Source organism: Macaca fascicularis, chromosome 4, assembly GCF_037993035.2.
Source record: "Macaca fascicularis isolate 582-1 chromosome 4, T2T-MFA8v1.1".
NCBI lineage: Eukaryota > Metazoa > Chordata > Mammalia > Primates > Cercopithecidae > Macaca > Macaca fascicularis.
This window is the reverse complement of record NC_088378.1, coordinates 127,064,995-127,088,029: the sequence shown is the minus strand read 5'-3', so window position 1 is coordinate 127,088,029 and position 23,035 is coordinate 127,064,995. Positions and strand designations below refer to the sequence as shown.

At 37.5% G+C, this 23,035-nt stretch overlaps 1 protein-coding gene across 2 annotated transcripts in view; it reads left to right on the top strand.

Annotated features, from left to right (window-relative positions):
* The window catches only part of CDC5L (cell division cycle 5 like), a 67,819-nt gene extending 46,942 nt beyond the window's left edge, over positions 1-20,877 (top strand). Inside the window, exons 14-16 of one of the 2 annotated variants that reach the window (XR_012433748.1) lie at positions 556-753; positions 16,796-17,008; positions 17,747-17,787. Coding sequence is in view for 1 of the 2 variants with exons in the window: in XM_005552844.5 (XP_005552901.1) it covers positions 556-753; positions 16,796-17,008; positions 17,747-17,851 (516 nt within the window). In the remaining variant the exon portion in view is untranslated. Of the gene's footprint in view, positions 1-555; positions 754-16,795; positions 17,009-17,746 lie in introns of both variants that reach the window. The other variant, XM_005552844.5, reaches the window with a different exon arrangement.
* Positions 20,878-23,035: the final 2,158 nt, after the last annotated feature.

The window sequence follows — 23,035 nt, the reverse complement described above, 5'->3', positions numbered from 1 at the left end:
ATTACAGGCGTGTGCCACCACACCCTGCTAATTTTTGTGTTTTTAGTAGACACGAAGTTTTGCTGTGTTAGCCAGGCTGTCTTGAACTCCTGGCCTCTTTATCCACCCACCTCAGCCTCCCAAAGTGCTAGGATTACAGGAGTGAGCCACTGTGCCCGGCCTAATTTCATTAGCTTTTAAATGAGGTTAATATTGGCTAATTTGTAAGGTGATTGTGATCTTTGGATATAATGTAGGTAAAACTTTTAAACCTAGTTTCTCACACACAGTAGGTACCTGAGAAATGATAACTGCTGTTATAGTGAGTGAAAGCAAAGGATGTTTATACTTTCGAGGAAACATGGATGCTTGACTTTTAAAAAGCAGTCTGCATTGACTCAAAGGCTTCTGAGGCTATTTTTCCTAGGTATTGTTATCACCCCTTCCAAAAAACAACCAATCACGTCTCCTTGGCTTTGGCTCAAGGAAGGAGGGAAAAAATTAGTCTTCTAAAGCTCTCTGGATATGGCAAGTGTTTGTAGTACTTAAACTTACTGTAATTATTATTGTAAACAGGCCCAGGATGTTTTGGTGCAGGAGATGGAAGTGGTTAAACAAGGAATGAGCCATGGAGAACTCTCAAGTGAAGCCTATAACCAGGTGTGGGAAGAATGCTACAGTCAAGTTTTATATCTTCCTGGGCAGAGCCGCTACACACGGGCCAATCTGGCTAGTAAAAAGGACAGAATTGAATCACTTGAAAAGAGGCTCGAGGTTGGTATCCTTTCAAAATTTTAATTGTAAATGTACTTTGATTGAGATAATGAACCAGATAATGCCACTGGAGACAATCTCAGAAAAATACACCTGAGGTGCTTATTGCCTTTTTGGTTCTTGGAGAAAAGTACACTTAAGTGTTGGATCTTCCTTGGCCTTGTTCATTGTTTTTGTTTATTTTATTTTATTTTTTTAAAGAATTGTTGACCTTCATGACTAAAGAGTACCCTGCAAGTTGACCAGAGGTCAATCAGAACCTTTAGATGTGGGACCAAGGAGCCAAGAAACCAACACTAGTCACTCAGAATAGTGCAGGTCATTGCTAGCATAGCCTGTTTTCTCTAAAAAGGAATCTCAACAGTACCAAGGAGTTTTATTTTTATAGCAAAGAGAGCACATTTACAAAACTTAAATACAATTCTGTTCATCCTTGGATTACTGTGAGTTTGAGTTAGGGAGGGCAGAGCTGGATTCTCTAGACAGTGGCTTCCATGATTTTCCATGTCTGTGAAAATGTTGAAAACATACTAGATGCGTATATTTTCAACAGGACATGTGGTTTCTTAATTTAGTCTTCATATTTTGAATTCCAGAATCTGTGTAGGCATTTTGCCAATGGCATGTAATTGTGGTTCACAGGCCACCAGGCTGCCTTGTGCATTTTTATTTTTGAGACCGAGTCTCAGTCTGTTGCCAGGCTGCAATGCATTGGTGCAATCTCGGCTCACTCCAACCCCCACTTCCCAGGTTCAAGCGATTCTCCTGCCACAGCCTCCCTAGTAGCTGGGACTACAGGCACGCGCCACCACGCCCAGTTAATTTTTGTATTTTTAGTAGAGACGGGGTTTCACTGTGTTGGCCAGGATGGTCTTGATCTCTTGACCTCGTGATTCACCCACCTCAGCCTCCCAAAGTGCTGAGATTACAGGCATGAGCCACCGCGCCCGGCCACACCTTGTGCATTCTTAATGGTAATCTTTAGGGGCATTTCTAAGGCCAAGGTGGGATGGGAGAGAAGGGGTACTTCAGGCAGTCATATATAGAAAATGGGCTTGGTTTCCTCTTCTATGTGATTACCAGTTTCTCTTTACAAAAAGCACATTTGAAAATATTTTTATTTAGGGTTAAAGCCAGAGTAGTAAAATCACTTGGGGTGATTGGGGCTCTATGGGGCTGGGGAAATGAGCAGGAAAAAGCAGTATCTTTTAATTTGAGTTATTCTGAGTTTTAATTTAACCTTTAAGATCACATACATATAGGCAGCTGATGGTTAATGCCTGTGAACCTCTTTTTTTCTCAGTTAGTGAGAAATGACTGGTCCTGAAGTAATTCTCATCTTGGGTAAAATCTTAGCAGTTCAGTGCTGCTAATTATTCGTGTTACCAACTTCCAGCAGGGTGTGCTGTTGCTCTGTGTTACGGTTCAGCGTTAAAGCCAGGGAAGATAGAACATCAGTGGTTAAATTGTAAGTTACAGTTTTTGGTTGTGTAGACTTCGTTTCTTATAAATGGTAGTTAGCAGTGTAATTGTGATCTGAGGTCAGCATCATCACTGATTGAAAAGCTATTTGGAAAGCTTCTTCGTATCATTTATATATAAATACTTAGGTTTCTTATTTAGTATGAAAATCTTCTCATTTGAGGGGGGTAAACTCTATTTGCCGCAAATGGCAAGGACGTTTTGTGCTTTTTAAAATGGTAGAAAATTTTTTTCTCCCTAAATCTCATTTACTTTGTTGAGGCACTAACTTTCGTGACAGCAAATAAATGTGTCACAGAGTGAGTGGTGCCATAAAGTACAGTAATTTTTATTTCTGTGTTGAATTGGTCTTATGAATTTTAAAGGGAAAAATACTGAAAGAACTACTCCTGTTCTTTTGGAGATTTATTTGGGTCGTTTATGAGCAACCATTAAAAACATGTGGTTCTCTTTGTTCAGTTCAGTACCAGGAACTGAAATCTTCCGTTGAACTATTTTTGTTGAAGGATTGGTGATTTTGGAGAATATTCATAAAGCAGTCTGAAGTCATTTTTCTTTTCTTGACTCTTGGATAACTTACTTTATTGTTTACCCAGCTAGTTACTTTTAAAGAATACTTAATCAGGTCCTTTAATTTAGCAAACTGTGCTTATTTCAAATGAAAGTTCATGAAATCTTTTAAAAAAAGAAAAGCAGCTCAAAGACCCGAATAAACAAACCCCCATTTTATTTGTATCCATCCCTAATTCAGAACTAGGTTTCTTTTAGCTTGTTTTAGTTTTTGAAGACACAGTTCTACTGGTTTGAAATACATAAATATTTTATTTCAGTTGTGGTAATTCTTTCATTTCAGTTGATTGCTAAATTATAAACATTATTCAAAGTTTGTTGTGGGGAAGGAACTCCAGTTATATTGTATAAACTAAATGCTGTACTTAAATTATCCTTTCCACTCTTAGGTTCAGGAGATAAGCCCCCCTCTGTAAGCACTGTATGCCATGGCTGCCAGTGTGTTCGATTTTTGCTGTCATGAACTTTGGAACCGTGAATCTAAATTATGGCCCTATCACTGCCTATCAAGCAAGATGAAATCCAGCTTTGTCGTGGCTGGTGTCTCCTGAATGGATTAAAAAAAAATTCCCTGAGGTTTACATTGGAGGTAGTCTTTGAGCCATTCATTACTCAGGATTAATATTTGAAACTTTAGCACTTAAATGAAAATCCTTAAGATACTCATTTAAAACTAATAGAACCATCTCAGATTTTATGTAGAATGTGGTAGAGGATGTGTGTGAGCAAGGAGTTTGTTAAATAAATAGAATCAGAATGTAGTTACAGGTCAGAAATAAGTGGAAAAGGCTTCTGAATTGTAACCAAGTCCATGTATTTTATTCTGCTTTGGAGGCAGAATTAAGTTTAGAACCTTGCCAGACTTTTGTGTGTAAAATAAGACAGCAAGAGCAAACACAGCAATGACAGTTAATATAAGGAAAGGAAAAGTTATGAGAGCATACCATGCTGAGGCCATTTTTACATGGTGGCAAAAAGCCCAGTGTATTTTAATAGCTTTAAAGGCACTAAGATACATTGTACGGGAGTAAAGTGATTGCTATTTATAGTGGTATCCCAAATTAATAAGAAAAACTTTATTTCTTTTCAGTGTCATTTTTTTTTTTTTTTTAAAGGGAGGGATGGCTGTAATTCAGTGTAGAAAACATTTTCACAAATGGTTAAAAATAAAAGAGCTTTAGTACTTTTATTTATTCACACGTTCAGTAATTATTACTGCCTATCTACCATGTACTGGACACTGTTCTAGGTCCTGGGATAACAGCAAGGAACAAGGCAGACAAGTTCTCTGTGTTTGTGGGCTTCAGTTACCTGGAAAATGCTTAATGTGGAGAACCTCATTTTCTGATGATGCCAGATAAATGAGTCATTACTGTATTTGGGAAGTGCAAATAGAATTTGAAGTGTTCTAATTTGTTTCTACTTTAAGTGGAAATAGGAAATCATCTGAAGACATAATTATTTTGAGTGAAATAATTTCCAGTAGGTGCAAAAGTGAAATGAGAAGTCTGAATTTAGGCCTGCCATTAAATTTAATAGTATTTGAAATAGTATCTAAACTGCTGTGTTGAGGAAGTTTGGCTGAAAAGTGGATTTTGTCATGTTAGCTATAAAAATGGAAAGGCTTTCCTTAGAGATAGAAAGTAGGTCCAGAAGTAATACTACTTCTCCCTGTAATTTACTGGCACAGTCAACTGTAGTCAAGAAATATTATATAACATTGACTTCTTAGAAGTAAAGTAACTTAAAAAACACAGATAACACACTTAAAATCCTTTTCAGTGTATTTGTAGCTCTTATGGGGACCCCTGACTTGTCTGAAGGTTATATTTCTACAAAATTGGCTGCACAGTAGATCTCATTTTCTCAGTGATTTTCATTATAAAGTCAGATATTTTTACACAGGAAAAAATTTCCTTAATACTTTAAAGAGGGAAAACTTAGGGCAAGGATTTAGTTAGTAGACAGTTCTGGGTAGAGGGCTATATGTTGTCAGATATCAGCAGGTTTATGCTTATGTTGCCTTGTGTAGGGGTGGGGGAAGTGACCTGTGGTACAGGAGAGGAGTTCACAGTACTTTGGAATACTCTCTGTTTCCCAAATTCTGTTCTCTGCCATGACCCTTAAAGGCACTGACAGATTTCGTAGTTGTCTCTGGTAAGAACTTTATGAGCTGGACCAGAGATCTTGATATAACCAGGTTGCTTCTGTTATGCCTCAACATGAATTGAATTTGTTTTATGCAGTTGACGTGTTTCACTTCCTAATGTATGCGGATGTAAAGTGCTCTTGTATTGCTTTGTTCATGTATTACTGTCCTTGGAAAGGTTTTTAGTAAGGTTTTGCCTTCCTGGTTAGCGTACTTTTCAGGGATGCAGTCTGATGGTTGCTAACTCATAGATGCAAACAATAATTACTTTCTTGGACCTGCATCTCATCAGAGTAGAGTAGGTTCACTGATGAAAATGCTGGTAAGTGGTATAGAGATTAAAGGAGAATCACTCATGGACTCCTGTTGTTTGCAAACGTTTTGGTGATTGAACCACATCTTGACTATTATATGGGATCATATTGCTGAATGATGGACTGGCAAGTGGAGCTCCCATTGACTGTGTATTTATTTTGGGTATCCTTAAACCTGTTTTTCCAGTGGGATAAGGTTATATTCTGGGCCCCCAAGCAAGAGTTTCAGTGAGGGGTGCTCTTAATGTTTCTGAAGCTCACTGTAACGGACTTTTACTGAAGACAGTATTGGAGACCCAAGGATAATGTGTTTATTTTGGAATTACTTAAGCTTAGTAACCTTAACAAACTTAGTGAGCTTGAAAGTAACAATTACACTTTTATAAGTCCCATACAGCTCCCTTTTGTAATGACCCGAGGAAACACTTAGGTTCCACTGATTCATCTCCTGGGGACCATCAGTTTTCCATTGGTCTCTGGCCAGTCTTTTTTAGACAGTTTCTCTTCTATGCATTTCAAAAAATAACATTTCTAGGCGTCTTTCTATAAATAATACCTGTGCTTTGTAGAAGTTTTAAAAGCAGTAGAAAACATAAAGAAGAAAAGGAACCTACTATCCAGACATAATCACCGTAAACATTGTAGTGCATATATGCACACACTCCCCCACATACTTCCATATATCTTTTTTTTTTTTTAAATGTTTGGATGAAGGTGTTTAAAACTAAACTGGGATCATCATATTCTACATTTTTCATTTAATAGTTGTAAATATGATTAAACACTAGTTATATTCCACCCTACTTGTAAAAAAGTGGTAAATGCAACCTTTTTTCTATACATTTTTTTGAGAGATGTTTGTTTTCTTATAGTTTTATAGCTTGTTAATAAAAGAATTTAGAATTTTAAAATACAAACTGAGGAAAGGAAAAACTTCTCAGGTGTCAAAATTCTTATAAGTGGGTACATATAGGTGAGAGTCTAAATCAGGGAAAGAATGATGGGCAGAATCGCTAATTAAGGTCTTATTTCTTGTTTACATGTGTCTAGAATAATTTATTTTTCGGGGAGCTGTCTGATGGCATTTAAGCTGTTCAGTTCCACAGCTTAAATTTTTTCAGGCATGTTTGCATTTCAGGGGCTGAGCCAAGGAAGACATTCGGTTTATTAGCAGTGGTGTGGCAAATGTATTGGACTTTAAGTGGGGCCCAGCTGCATTCCATCATCCCCTGGTGGCTGTGGCCTAGGGCAAGCCACAGAGCCACTCGGTGATGATGCCAGCAGTTGTGCCCTACTTAACCTCTCTGGGTCTTATATTTCCTTATCTGTAAAATTGGGTAATAGTTTTTTTTTTTTTTTTTTTTTTTTTTTTGAGATGGAGTTTTGCTCCTGTTGCCTAGGCTGGAGTTCTATGGCACGATCGCGGCTCACTGCAACCTCTGCCTCCAGGGATCAGGCAGTTCTCTTGCCTCAGCCTCCCGAGTAGCTGAGATGACAGACGCCTGCCACCACGCTTGGCTAATTTTGGTATTTTAGTTGAGACGAGTTTCAACATATTGGTCAGGCTGGTCTTGAATTCCTGACCTCAAGTGATCCACCCACCTTGGCCTCCCAGAGTGCTGGGATTACAGGTGTGAGCCAGCCGTGCCCGGCTGAGTAATCGTTTTTGTTTGATGGAAGTGTGAGTTTGAGATAATGTAAGATTAAATGAGATACTGTGTGATTAGCGAATAGCAGGTTTTAGTAAATGGGAATTCTCCCATGTCTCTTCAAATCTATATCACCCTTAGAGTTTCCTAATTGGATCATACTTGGTTTGATACTATGAGGTATTAGGAACTAACCTCACTTTAAACAATCAGGTGGCTAAGTTTTTATATTCTGTAAATTTTGAGGAAAGTCTGAAATTCGAGACATGGGCTGATTTTAGGAGAGAGATTGTTGTACTGAGTGAGGCTTAAAACTCAGATTTTGGTTAGTGTAAATAGATTTTTACATCATTGTGGATTTTAATCTAACATTTCATGTATACATTTTGGTGTGTTGAAATAGTTGACATACTTGTAAATTTTAATGTCTTGTTATATTTCATTACATTGATGTTTCATGGTTTGTGATGTATGGTCTTGAGAAAGTAGCCTTTAGAGTAGATACAGTGTTGAATTTGACTTTTAAAATATGTTTTGGCCGGGCGTGGTGGCTCATGCCTGTAATCCCAGCACTTTGAGAGACCAAGGTGGGCGGATCACAAGGTCAGGAGATTGAGACCATCATGGCTAACACGGTGAAACCCTGTCTCTACTAAAAATATTTAAAAAAATTAGCCGGGTGTGGTGGCGGGTGCCTGTAGTCCCAGCTACTTGGGAGGCTGAGGCAGGAGAATGGCATGAAGCCCGGAGGTGGAGCTTGCAGTGAGCCAAGATCCCACCACTGCGCTCCAGCCTGCTAACAGAGCGAGACTCCGTCTCAAAAAAAAAAAAAAAAAAAAAAAAATTTCTTTTGTTACAAGAATTTTCAAATGTACCCCAAAGTATACTGGTGTAATGAATCTTCATGTATTCTCACCCGGCTATGACAGTCATCAATCATAGCCACTCTTGTTTCCCCTATTATCCCCCCTTCCACTATTACTTTGAAGCAAATTTGAAGCAAATTTTAGATACTGTATTATGAAATAGAATTATGATGCATAAAATTTGTCAGCTTGGTCTTCCTACTGATTTGTATGTGGATATATTCTTAACTTCTTTCTTTGAATTGAAGTTTACCCTTTCGTATTTGATCAAGTCAGCTTTAATTGTATCAAGTGTTGGTCTACTTTAAATTCCTATTAGTGACAGTGAACTTCATTTTATTTAAGACTATTAGAAATTTTGTGCCAGTACATATTTAAAGCACAGTGTGGTGGCTTCTAAAGCAAGGTGTCCATCAGGGCAGTTGCTAGTGCTTGTTTTAAAAAACTAATTTAGAAATCTGAATCTGGTTAAATCTGAGTCTGATTTTTCCTTTTTCTTTGAATTTTAGGAAATAAAATTTTGTGCTGTCTTGCACCTCAGTGTTGTTTCTGTGTGTGGATGGGTGTTGGGAGGAGCTGGGCTGATTTAAGCTAGTCCTGTCCCTGTATGCATGTACATTTCATGCGTGAGGTTTATTGGCTCGAAAAAGACCAGAAACTGTAGGTTAGGATTTTTCCTTAAAGCATATTGAGCAATCATAGGTTGAGCATTTTACAAAGCATGCAGATATCTTCCTTCATGTTTTAATAATCAAATGACAGACGTAAGATAACTAAGTTCAACTTGAATATTAAAAGCTGTATTCCATTTCTTCTTTATATGTTTAATGGCTATATAGTTATTTGGCTAAATTAATTTTTTTCTGTGCTTAATTTTTGTACAACTTATGTTCATATTTGCTTGGAACTTTAGCACAATATTTGAGCCAGAAGACTTACAAAGCTTGAGCTAAATGAAATAAAATGATTGGCATTAAATGAAAGCTAACAACTTTGAAGTTTTAAAATCTCTGATAGTTTGAGAATAATAAGTGACTCCACTGGATGAGGTGAGGTAGTTCCAAGATACAGGGTACTGATAATACTAAATGTACCTTGATGACTAATTAAGCAGTTTCTGAGTATGGATGTTATGCTCTTACACCAAACTGGAAATGGACTATCCACGGAGCACAGTGTATAGATAATTGAGTTATCTTAATGAATGAAAATATTAATTCGTATGACTAATTTTTAAAAAGCATTGTATGTATTAATTTGAAATTATTTGCTCTTAAGGTTTTGGAATGTGTGTTTGAATCCAGATATGATTGGAGTATGTAATAATGGGTATTCTTAGAACATGCTGAGTTGTTTTTCTTTTTTGGAGATAGGGTCTTGCTCTGTTGACCAGGCTGGAGTGCAGTGACGTGATCATGGCTCACTGCTGCCTCCAACTTCCCAGGCTTGGGTGATTCTTGCCTCAGTCTCCCAAGTAGCTAGAACCACAGGCATGCGACACTATGTCTGGCTAATTTATATATTTTTTGAAAGACAGTGTTTCACTGTGTTGTCCAGGTCGGTCTCGAACTCCTGGGCTCTAAGTAATCCACCTGCCTTGGCCTCCCAAAGTGCTAGGATTACAGGCGTGAACCACTGTTGCCTGGCTGAACATGTTAAATTATAGAATAAGGAACTTGAGTATAACTTGATGGATTTAGTTGCTCATATGTTATCGGAAATGAGGACTTTTTGGTAGATATAGTTGAGAAAACAACTGATACCTAGCTTCTGTAATGACTCTGGCTGAAACAGAGTTTGACATCCTAATTGCCTGTTAGAATCTTACGGGAGCTTTTAAGGACACAAAGATCTGAGGCCATTTAAATCAGAGTCTCTTGAGTTAGGGCACTGGTGAGTTTAGCTGTGGTTGAAAACCACTGGCTTAAAAAGACATACTCCAGAAATATTTGAAGTGGAAAAGAGTGAGTACGAACTATCATCTTCTCCCCTTAATGGTGTCATAAAATTTATGTGGCAGAAGTTTTTTTTTTTTTTTAACTCTAAATCCATCCCACTACCACCTTTCTAGAACTTATACTCAGAAAGTACTGCTTTTGATTTCTGGGGAAAAATATTTTTGCATTTACTGTACAGAAGAATTGAAGATGAGGATTTTTTTTTTTTCTCCTGTGGAGGTAGTGTTTCTATTCCCTGTACACCTTATGTTTATAATATCCTTACTGAGATATAAATTACATACTATAAAGTGAAGACCATTTAAAGTGTGTAGTTCAGTGGCTTTTAGTAAATTCACATAGTTGTGCAACTATTATTAGAACATTTTCATCACCTCAGAAAAAGATTCTTTATCAGCAGTTACTCCCCATTCCCCCCAACCTGCCCACCCCTAGGCAACCATTAATCTACTTTTTGTATCTGTAGATTTGTCTGTTTTGGATATTTCACATAAGTGGAATCGTATAATATGTGATGGGTCTTTTGTGATGGGCTTCTTTCATTTAACATAATGTTTTCAGAGTTCATCCATGTGGTAGCATATATTAGTATTTCTTTTTCTGGCTGAGTACCATTTCATTGTGTGGATAATACCACAGTTTGTTTATCCATTTGTCAGTTGATGGATATTTGGGTTGCTTCAGCTTTTACCTATTATGAATAATGTTGCTATGAACATATGTGTACAGGTTTTCGTGTGGACATGTTTTCATTTCTCTTGGGAAATGCTAGGAGTGCAATTCCTGGATCAAATACTTAGATACTTCCTTCACCTTATTTGAACTTCAGGGTTAGAAAGTCTTCCCATAGAGTTGGGAAGCACCGCGAATCCATGTTCTAACACTATTTTTACACTGTAGGACAGAGGTCCAGTGTGTGTTATTTGGTCTTGTGGTCCACAAGGGGCAAACTCCTCACTTAAAAGAAGGACCAACTGTTTTTCCTTGCTGTGTTTCCAGGAAAGGGTCCATGTAGACTTATATTGAAGTTGGAATTTTAATGAAGTTTTTAAAGCCTCATCCTTTTACCCCTTAGTTATTAGGGAAAAGAGCAAAATGTTTGAACTGTTAGTATCTGGAAAATAATCATCGTAATCAGACCTGACATTTGTTGACTGTTTATTCTTGCCAGGCACTGGGCAACTGAGGCTTTTTATGTCTATGATCTTATTTAAGCTTCATAACTTGTAGCAATGACTGCCATTTTACTGATGGAGAAATGGAGACACATAGGTTAAATAACTTGCATCAGCTCAAAACAGCTAGGCCGCAGTGCTGGGTTGTATGAGTGACTCACTCTTACCCCACTGTATTGTGCTGCCTGCCCTCAACCAGTATATCCTGGCTCCCTTAGGAGACATATAATCATTGCCATGGAACATGGTTTGATTTATCAGAGGTTCATTTATAAAGGACATGAACAGTTTTCATGAATTTATTGTTCAAGTAAATTGCAGAGGAATAAAAGCTTAACTTTTATAAAAATCTGAAGAAATGAATGGTTTTAAAGGAACTTCTTCATTTAAATTAATTTTAGATCCATCTCATGTTTGTAAGGCACATACATGCAGTGTTACTCCTCTGCCTCCACCTCCCATGGGCTTATTTGACTTTGAATTTTTTTTTTTTTTTTTTTTTTTTTGAGATGGAATCTTGCTCTGTTGCTCAGGCTGGAGTGCAGTGGCCTGATCTTGGCTCATTGCAACCCCTGCCTCCTGGGTTTAAGTGATTCTTCTGTCTCAGCCTCCCGAGTAGCTGGGACTACTACAGGTGTGTGCCACCATGCCTGGCTAAATTTTGTATTTTTAGTAGAGTTGGGGTTTTGCCATGTTGGCCAGGCTGGTCTCGAACTCCTGACCTCAGGTGATCTGCCCGCCGTGGCCTCCCAAAGTGCTGGGATTACAGGCATGAGCCACTGCACCTGGGTGCATTTTTTAAAGTTCTATTTTAATTAACATATAATAATTGCATATATTTATCGAGTAAGATGTGATTTTTCCATACACGTATGTGAAGTGATTAAATCAGCTAATTAACATATTAATCCCCTCAAATATATAGCATTTCTTTGTGGAGAGAAAATTTAAAATCTATTTTTTTTTTTTTTTAAATGAAGGCTTGCTCTGTCGTCCAGGCTGGAGTGCAGTGGTGTGATCTAGGTTCACTGCAACCTCTGCCTCCTGGGTTCAAGCGATTCTCCCACCTCAGCCTCCGGAGTAGCTGGGACTACAGGCATGTGCTACCTTGCCTGGCTCATTTTTGTATTTTTAGTAGAGATGGGGTTTCACCATGTTGGCAGGGCTGGTCGTGAACTCCTAACCTCAAGTGATCTGTCCACCTCAGCCTCCCAAAATGTTGGGATTACAGGCGTGAGCCACCATGCCCAGCCTAAAAATCCCTTGTTTTAGCTATTTTGAAATAAACATGATTCTGTGATTACCATGTTGTGTAATAGATCACCAGAACCTGTTCTTCCTGTCTAACTGAAACTTTGTACCTTTGACCAACATCTCCCCTTTCCCTGTATACTCTTTACCGCACTATCCTATGGTAGCCACCATTGTACTCTCTGCTTTTATGAGATTAATGTTTCTAGATTCCATATACAAGTTACATCATATGGTATTTGGCTTTCTGTGCCTGGCTTATAGTAGTTAGCAGAATGTCCTCTGTGTCCATCTGTTGTTGCAAATGACAGGATTTCCTGTTTTTTAAAGACTGACTAGTATTCCACTGTATGTGTATACCATATTTTTAAAATCCATATCTTGGCTGTTGTGGATAATGCTGTAATTAACATGGAAGTGCAGACATCTCTTTGACATACTGATTTCAATTCCTTTGGATATATATACCCAGAAGTGGAATGGCTGGATTGAATGATAATTCTGTTTTCAGTTTTTTGAGGAACCTCCGTACTGTTTTCCGTAATGGCTGTACTAATTTACAATACCACCAACAGTGAACAGGGGTTCCCTTTTCTCCACATCTCTTGCCAACGCATACTGTTTTTCATTTTTTAAAATAACCAGTCTAACAGGTGTAAGGTAATACCTTATTGTGGTTTTGATTTGCATTTCTCTGATGATTAGAGATATTAAGCGTTTTTTTTCATGTACCTGTTGACCACTTGTATGTCGTCTTTTGAGAAATGTCTATTCAGGTCCTTTCCCCATTTTAAAAATAGGGTTACTTGTTTTTTTATTGAGTAGTTTGAGCTTTTTTGTTTGTTTGTTTTTTGGATATTTTGGATATTAACCCCTTATCCAGGCTGGGGCGTGGTGGCTCACATCTGTAATCCCAGCACTTTGTGAGGTCTTGTTCTTTTTATTGATTAAAAAGTTCTTGTTCTTTTTATTAATAGCCACTATGCCTTTTATTTTTTTGAGATGGAGTCTTGCTCTGTTGCCAGACGGGAGTGCAGTGGCGCGATCTGGGCTCACTGCAACCTCTGCCTCCTGGGTTCAAGCGATTCTCCTGCTTCAGCCTCCCGAGTAGCTGGGACTACAGGCGCCTGCCACCATGCCCGGATAATTTTTGTATTTTTAGTACAGACGGGGTTTCACTATGTTGGCCAGAATGGTCTTGATTTCTTGACCTCATGACGCGCCTGCCTCAGCCTCCCAAAGTGCTGGGATTACAGGCGTGAGCCGCCGTGCCTGGCCCACTCTATGCCTTTTGATTGGGGAATTTAATCCATTTACAGAGTAATTATTAATAGGTGAGGGACTTAACCAGTGCCAATTGTTTTCTGTTTATAGATCCTTTGTTCTATTCCTCCTCGTGTGTGTGTGTGTGTGTGTGTGTGTGTGTGTCTTAATGGCTTTCTGTAGTGGTATGCTTTGGATTTTATCTTTTTATCTCTTGTCTGTCTGTTACAGAGTTTTGCTTTGTGGTTAGCTTGAGGCTTACATAAAAGAGCTTATATAACAGGGTATTTTAAGTTGATAACTTAATTTCAATTGCATACACAAACTATGCACTTTTACACCCCTTTCTCCCATATTTTATGTTTCTGATGTTATACTTAAAATTTTTATATAATATTCCCTTAACAAATTGTTGCACTTTAGTTGTTAATAGTTTTGCCTTTTAACCTTTATACTAGAGATATAATTGATTTACTCACTGCCATTAGAGTATTAGAATGTTTGGATATGACAACGTACAAACCACGCCCAGCCTGGATAAGGGGTTAATATCCAAAATAAACAAAAAACAAGTTTTGTACTTTAATATATTTTCATGTTACTAATAAGTGTTTTCTTCCTTCAGCTTGAAGAACTCCTTTTAGCATTTCCTGTAAGGCAGGTCTAGTGGTGATAAAGTCAGTTCTGACTGAGAAAGTCTTTATCATCCATTTGGTTTTGAAATACAGGATTGCTGGGTATAGTATTCTTGGTTAGCAGTTTCTCTTGCTCTCTCTTTCTTCTCTTTCTTTTTCTTCTCTCTTCTTTTCCCTTTCCCTTTCCTTTCCTTCTCTTTCTTTTCTTTTTCATTTTTAAATATATCATCCCACTCTCTTCTGGCCTGTAAGGTTTCTGCTGAGAAATTCTCTGATAGTCTTATGGAGGTTCCTTTATACATGGTGATATGCTTTTTTCTTGCGGTTTTCAATACTCTGCCATTAGTTTTTGACATTTTAATTGTGATGTGTCTTGGTGGGTCTCTTTGAATTTATCTTATTTGGTGTCTTTTGGGCTTCCTGGATCTGGCTTTCCATTTCCTTCCCCAGGCTTGGGAAGTTTTCTGCCATTATTTCTTTGAATATGTTACTTGTTCTTTTCTCCTTCTGGCACCTGATAATGCATAAGTTGTTCTCCATGATGGTGTCCCATAAGTCTCTTAGGTCATTCTTTTTCATTATTTTTTCTTTTTGCTCCTGAGGTTAGATGATTTCCAGTGACCGGTCTTCTAGTTTACTGATCCTTTCGTCTGCTTAAACTAGTCTGCTGTCAAACCCCCATATTGAATTTTTCAGTTCAGTTTTAGTAGTTTTCAGATCTATGTTTTCTCATTGGTACTTTTTAATACTTTCTGTCTCTTTGTGGAAGTTCTCAGTTTGTTCTTGCATTGCTCACTTGACCTCGGTGAGCATCTTTGTGACCATTATTTGGAATTTCCTGTTGGGTAAATCATATATCTCCAGTTCACTTGGGTTGGTTTTTATTGCTTTATTTTGTTTCTTTTTTTTTTTTTGGGAATATATTTTCCTATTTCTTAATTGTTCTTGGCTGTCTCTGTGTTGGTTTCTGTGCGTTACATGAGACAACTGCCTCTCTCAGACTTCTTAGACTGGCCTTGTGTAGCAGAAGGATCTTGCCAATCCATCCAGCTAGATATTTTAAGATACCCTTTAAATCTTTGTATTTGTTCAGACTGCTGTCTCTATTCTTGGTACTATATTCCATCAATACCCTGTAATCAGTCAGGTAGAAGCCAGATGCTTCGATGTAGCTGGGAAGGTTGAGGTGTTGGGTATGTGTCCTAGTTCCTTCTGTCATCATGTTGAAGATAAGTGCTTGATTCTTCCACTCTCTCTACACTAAGCCGTCTCTGTGGCAAATGCCTATGCTTGTGTTGTGGCTGCACTCTGTGATCCTGGTGAGATAATCTGCTGGAAGTGGGCTCGTAGTATGTCCACCTCTGTTTTCTGTGGTTTAGGGAGATTCAGGAATGCAAAGCCCTGTCACTTTCCAGAGCTTAGGTTGTGAAGGGTACAGTCCCTTGTCTGTGTGGAGCTGTAAAAGTGTGGCACGCAGTCTGTAGACAAACTCCTTTTAGGAAGAATGAGTAGGCCTGGAATTATCAGTGGGATGTGCTGGGGGAAAGGCTCAGGATATGCCAAGTTCCTGCTCAGGCTGCCTGAGGGGTACTGTTTATCTCCCGCATTAGCTCTCTGATGCAAGTTAGAGGCCAGGCTGTCAAGTAGCCACTGGAAGAGTATGTGGTTATAAACCCTTTCTGGAGAGAAAATGAGAGCTGCATGTTCCAGACTCTTTTCTTCACTGCTCCCAGAGAGTGTAGCCCTAGAAAGTATTTGCACACCTGTTTAAAACCACCTCCTTGTTTTCTGATCTAGAGAGACATGCATATGCTTAGTCTCTTCCATTACCAGATCTAGGAGATTTAGGATATAGTCCTTTGGGTAGATGCTGTGCAAATTGAGGCATTTGATGTGTGGATAAACTCCTTCTAGGAGGAATTGGTAGGCCTAGAGTTACTGCTGGGGCAGACTAGGGGGAAAGGCTTGGAAAGTGTCCAGCTGCTGCTTAGGCTGCCAGAAGGCTACTTTTGCACTCCACTGTCCCATTAACTCCCCATGCACGTTAAAAGCCAGGCTGTCAAGTAGCCACTGGAAGACTGTGCCATGAGCCCCTTCCAGGGAGAAATGTGGAGCTTCATGTTTTTGGCTCCTTCTCTGCACTGCCCCCAACGGGTGCAGTCTGTGAAAGTACTTGCATGCTTGATTAAAAGTATCTCTTTGTTCTAGGGATGTAGTGATCTAGGAAGACTTGCACTAGATCCCTCAGCTCCCAGAGCCAGGAGATTTAGGATGCAGGCCCTGGGATGGAAACTGTAAAAGTTGGGGTCTTGATGTGTGAACAGACTCCCAGAAGTACATTTTTGGGATATAGATGATGAAGATGGCTTGTAGCTAGTCCCAAAATAAATATGTTGAATGATAGCAGAAGTCATTTTCAGAAAGTAGGCATTAGTTTTTCCCCTACTGTGACATTCAAGCCCGCTTTGAGGTTCAGTCATGGGTCAAATTATTATAAATAGATTATAGATTATTTGGTACTCACCTATAAAACCCTTTAGGTGCAAGATAAATCCTTCTTAAGCTTGATTTTTTTTTTTTTTTTTTTTTTTTTACAGTAGTTGAGCTATAAGGAGTTCTAGTGTATTTTTGCTTTGAGGCACATGCATGAACGAATGGCACCTTTTTAGCCCTTTATTTAATAGCCTACTTTTCTCATGTATGCTGATGTGATCTTCCCCTGCTCTCCAGATAAACAGGGGTCACATGACGACAGAAGCCAAGAGAGCTGCAAAGATGGAAAAGAAGATGAAAATTTTGCTTGGGGGTTACCAGTCTCGTGCTATGGGGCTCATGAAACAGTTGAATGACTTATGGGACCAAATTGAACAGGCTCACTTGGAGTTACGCACTTTTGAAGAACTCAAGAAACATGAAGATTCTGCTATTCCCCGGAGGCTAGAGGTAACGTTATATATTGAAGCGTTGCTTTAAAAGAGTGCTGCAAAGAATTATCAGGGCTGTCCTCTTTTACTTCTCCTATGTAGGCTGTCTCTGAAGTTGGTACTGTCAGGCTTTTAAAAATGAGAGCCTAAAGTGTTTGACTTTAATCTAGAATTGCCTCTGTGTAGATGGATAGACTAGGCAAGTTGTAGATACAAAGGCCTTCCTTTACTCATGTTCTGTTTCATACGTAGATACACTGTGAAATGGAATACTTAGCCCTTGTAATTTGTCCCCTTGAAACTTGATCACATCCCATTCGTGTAGCTCTGTGAGGGGAAACTAAACCAATATCTTTCTGTTTTATAACTTAGGTGGCTGGGAACATAGCTAGTCCTTCCAAACCATCAAATTCCTTTGACCGGATTTGGATTCAATTTATCTCCCAAATGTGCATAATAGCTCCTGTCCAGCTAAAGGGCAGCCAGGGCTTCTTGAAGTGCATTTGTGGGTACTGATAAGACAGTAGTGGTTTGTTTATTTGAAGTAGCAGCAGGATTTCATATGACCAAATCAAAGAATGGCTGTGATACTGGTTTTATAGCAAAAGTATTTGATATGTTTGTTTCTCTTTGAGAAATTTTTACCTCTTAAGAATCATGATTTAACTCGGCTGGTTTTTAAGATAGTAAAGTACTGTAGATTTTTTTCAATATAGTTACATCTAAAAGAATTACTTAATATTTTTGTTTCTTTAAGTGTCTAAAAGAAGATGTTCAGCGACAACAAGAAAGAGAAAAGGAACTTCAACATAGATACGCTGATTTGCTGCTGGAGAAAGAGACTTTAAAGTCAAAGTTCTGAAGTACAGTTTATATTCTGTCACAGGATTAATTGCCGGTTTTCATACTCTAGAAGGCTGAAACTGATGTTTATCTTCATTGACAAATTTACCCACCATCTGTGGTTTTTTGGTTGTTTATTTTAAATGATATCGATCTTACACATTCTGTGTATAAAGACCTTAACTCCACAGGACGGACATTTTAGAGTTTAAATTATTAAGGCTGTCATTCTTTTAGCAATGTCATATTTGCAAACTTTTTTAGTTTTGGCCTTTAATTTAAAAAGCCTAATTTTAAAGTGCTGCCTGTGAGTAACTCTTAAATAAAAACAAAATATAAAAAATTGAGAATGTAGCCTTTTGTTTTAAGTAATTAGATACTTAAGAGTGCCCGCAAACCAGCAGCTATGTACTCTGTGTCATATTTAATGAGTAACTCTTGGGTAATCAAAATGGTGATGCAGTATCTTAAACACTTAAGAGGCAGTTCTTTGTGGCTTTGTTAGTTTCAGCAAAGAATGGTCATTTCTGTGTACACTGATGAGTTAGATTAACTTTTTAGTACCTCAAATTTTTTTAAAATATCACTTTAAAGAAGGTTTCTTCTCCTCCAGCTACTTAAATAATTTATGGGTCAGGGCTTAAAATATTTAATTTTCCTTGACCCATTATTTTCTTGTAAGTATTTTTTGACAAAGGCATTTTAAAAGTTAATTTCAAGAAGGCCATCAAACTTAAAGCTCTATGTTTAGCGTAAGAAGTCAGTTACATCAGTGTAGAATGTGGGGAATGGATAGAGGTGGAGAGATTTAATTTTATAATAATTCATATAAATTAATTTAGTGTACAGTATCAGTTGGCTATGAGCTCATTATAGGCCAGCAATGTTTTGAGATGACCAAAAACATTTGCCCAGTCTTAGAATACTAGGAACTATAGGAAGGGAAGGGATTCATTCATTCATTCATTCATCAGATATTGAATGTATACCCTGTGCCAGAGTTTTAGAGAGAGAACAATGAACAAAATAGGCCTAGTTCTTGTTTAGTAGAGCTTATAGTCTTTTGAGAATAACAGACAATTAAAATCCAAATGTTTATTTGGTGATTCTTATGTGTCAGACACTTACTTAAGTGTTGGAGATAAGCAGTTATTAAGACCGAGTTCTTGCTGTCATGGAGGTGACATTAGTGGGGAGGAGATACTAAATATGTACAGGGAAAGTATCAGACCATGAGTTTCAGATTCTGTGGAGGAAATTAAAGTAGGGTGATTATGAGATAGTGAATGACTGGCTATTTTAGACTGGACGATCAAAGAGACCTCTTGGAAGGCAGCTGTGCTCACCACTATACCACTGCACTGTACCACACCATACCACTATAAGCTGCATGGCCAAGGAGACCTCTTAAAGAAGTAACATTTAAGATAACATGTGATTGACATTTTAGAATGGGCCATCTTTGTGAGATTCAAGGAAAGAGCATCCCAGGTGGAGTGAATAGCAAACATAAAGCCTCTTTTGTATGTTTGAGGAACAAAAAGGACTATGTGGCTGGAGTGTCAAGAATGGCATTTCTGTATGTAAGGCCTGGTTGTATAGAGCCACATAAATAAGGCTATAATAAGGAATTTGGATCTTACTTTAAATATGATAAGAATCTATGAGAAGATCTAAGCAAAGGAATGACATAATCAGATTTGGTTTTAGAAACATCACTTTATCTCCTTAACTGTGTAAGATCTCACCAGGCTGGGAATAGGGAAACCAGTCCATTTAGGAGCCTGATGCAGTCATCCAGACAAAAAAATAATAGTGATTCTAACTAGGGTCCAGGTAATAGTAGTGGAGATATGTGGAGAGACATGATAGTTGTATTCTTAATAGTCTTATCAGACCATAAATTCATATTTTCCTGGTATGTAGTCACTTAATTCAAATACTTTTTTCAGTAAGTTCTGGGTTTTCTAGGAAAAACTTCAGTATCATCAGTGAATAATGATAGTGGTTCTTCTGATAGTTCTATTTCACTTTTATTGCATGTTTTGTTAGCAGAAATGTTTAGGACAATGTTAAATAACAATAATGATGTTAGACTTTTTTTTCCCTCATTTTAATGGAAATGTCCATAGTTTTTACTTTTAAGTTTGCTGTTGGGAGTTAGATAGTCTTTATCTGAAAGATAGTGTCTCTTTTTTAATTTTTAAAGAGTTTGAATTAGAAATGGCTCTGGAACTTTAAAAAATATACCATTCGGGCATCTATTAAAGCATTCATATAATTTTTCTCATTTGATGTTCTGATGAGCTGTATTAATAGATTTTCCCACATTAAATCATCTTTGCACTCCTGGAATCAGGTAGATTAATTTTTAAAAAGTTTTAAAGGATTTATAGTTTATTTGCATTTTTTGTAGACATATGGATTTAAAAGTCGATCTAATATTAATAAAGGCTCACTTTGTTCTTAAAATTTGAAGTAATGCACAAACTTATAACCTAAAAAAATTGGCAAGAATTACAAAATATCAAAACTGGCGCATCGTAAACTGCATATGCGTTTGCCAGGTAGCAGTGCCACTTGAAATGGTGAACAGACACACTGTTATCCTTTGTTAGTATCCTGTAAAGCCCAGGATTCTTTACCAGCACCACACAGCAATTTTGGTTACTATTTTAACATTCACATTGAGGCCAGGGGTGGTGGGTCATGCCTGTAATCCTAGCACTTTGGGAGGCCAAGGTGGGAGGATCATTTGAGCTCAGGAGTTCAAGATTAGCCTGGGTAACATAGTGAGACCCTGTCTCTATTAAAAAATAATCACAATAAAAATAACCTTCAATACCTTGGTATTGTTCACTAAGGTATTGGTCATTAAGGCATTCATTAAGCTATTGTTAAAATTTTGTTAAGCATGTTAAAGTCTCGGTAACTTTGGGATAGAAATAAAATGTGATAAAAAGCTGAAAGAAACCACCACAAGGGAGAGTCCTTTTTGAAATATTAAAGACATAATGCTGTCTAATAAACGAAATCAAAGAAAAACTACACTACAGTGATTGCAGACTTAATGTTGGCTAACCATGTATCTTCCCTACAAATGCATTTGAATTTGATTTACTAATCTTTTATTTAGGAAATTTACATTTTTACATTAGTGAGATTGGTCTTTTGGGCTATTGTACTTTTTTTTTAAGTGGAGTCTTGCTCTATCACCCAGGCTGGAGTGCAGTGGTGCAATCTCGGCCCACTGCAACCTCCGCCTCCTGGGTTCAAGTGATTCTCTGCCTCAGCCTTCTGAGTAGCTGGGACTACAGGCATGCGCCACCACAACTGGCTAATTTTTGTATTTTTAGTAGGGATGGGGTTTCGCTATGTTGGCCAGGCTGGTCTTGAATTCCTGACTTCAGGTGATCCACCTACCTTGGCCTCCCAAAGTGCTGGGATTACAGGTGTGAGCCTCCATGCCCAGCCTGGTTATTGTATGTTGACATTGGGATTTTGCTAGCTCTCTAAAGTAAATAGGATAACTGTATATCTTTTTCTGTGCATTAAGCTATTATAACATGGGAATGATTTGTTCATGAAAGGTTGAAAGTCTGTATTTGTAGAACTTTTGAGTTCACAGTGCTTTCTGGAAATAATTTCTTTGTAACTGTCAGTTTCTTTTGTGACTATTATGTTATCTATTTTTAAATTTAAGCAACTTTAAATTAAAAAAATTGTTTTAAAATATATTTTTCCTTTTATGTTTATTATTTAGTTAATTTAAGTAATGTATACTTTTTAAGAAATACTTTTGTTTACATTTAAACATCTGTTGTTAGCAGAAAATTCTAATAGCAATCTCTTTTCTATTAACTTTGCCATTTCTAAGTTCTAGGAAATTTACCTTCTCTTAATTCTACCGCTTTTTACTTGACTAGACTTGTTAAGGATACATATACCTTTTCTGTTCAGAAAACTAGTGTTTGTTTTGATTTGCTTATCGATTGGGATTTTGTTTTAAAATATGTTAATTTCTCAATTTAGGCTTATTTTATTTTCTGTAGATTTTTTTGACTAACTTTTTGAGACTGATGCTTATTTTTTGCTTGTATACAAACGAATGTGTTGAAGGCTTCTGAACTATCTCTTAAGTTCAAATATATTCACATCCCAGCCATTTTGACATGTAGTAGTCTTGTTTTCTAAGTAGTTTATCATTGTGTTTTAAATTTCTGGATCAATAATTAAGTCTTTCAAAATATCTGTATGGTTGGCTTAAAAAAATTTTTTTTCCTAGTTGTAGGATTTTTACCTTGTGGAAAAAAATAAAGTTTATGTAGTTTCTGTTTATTGAGGCTTGGGGGCCTAGCATCTTTAAAAAGTGTTATATGGATGTTATAAATGAAGATTTATTTAGTTTGTATAGGACAGAGGTGAATGTGTGTTTATTCAACCAATTTAATTATTCAAATTTAATGTTCTTATTGTTGTTATAGATACCCTAGATAATAGTGTTTTCTTAAAGTCTCCGATTATAGTTATTTCTCTCAATTTCATTTGTTTCTCTAGAGCTTTTGCTTTGTGTATTTTAATAGTGTTATTTAGTATATAAATACTTGTGTCTGTTACATACAATTCATAAGGAAGACTTCATGGCCTAAAGCTATCCTTTTTGTTTTGTTTATGCTTTTTGCCTGGAATTTTACTTGCTTTGTTTTTAGAATATCTCCTTTCTTTGCTTATATTTGCATGATAAATTGTCCTTTTATTTTCAACTTTCATATATAATTTTTAGTTGTCTCTTAAACAGCATATCTTGTTGAATTTTGTATTTCAAACCATTTGGAGAGTCTGGGTTTTAATAGGGTGTCTGTTTCATTTATGCTAATTAATGACTTTAGTCTTCTGTAATCATGTCTTATACTTTCTCACTGATGTCCGTAAATGGACTGTAATTTCTTGGTTTTAATTTTCTTAGTGATTTAGAAAATATACATCGTCGGCCGGGCGCGGTGGCTCAAGCCTGTAATCCCAGCACTTTGGGAGGCCGAGACGGGCGGATCACGAGGTCAGGAGATCGAGACCATCCTGGCTAACACGGTGAAACCCCGTCTCTACTAAAAAATACAAAAAACTAGCCGGGCGAGGTGGCGGGCGCCTGTAGTCCCAGCTACTCGGGAGGCTGAGGCAGGAGAATGGCGTAAACCCGGGAGGC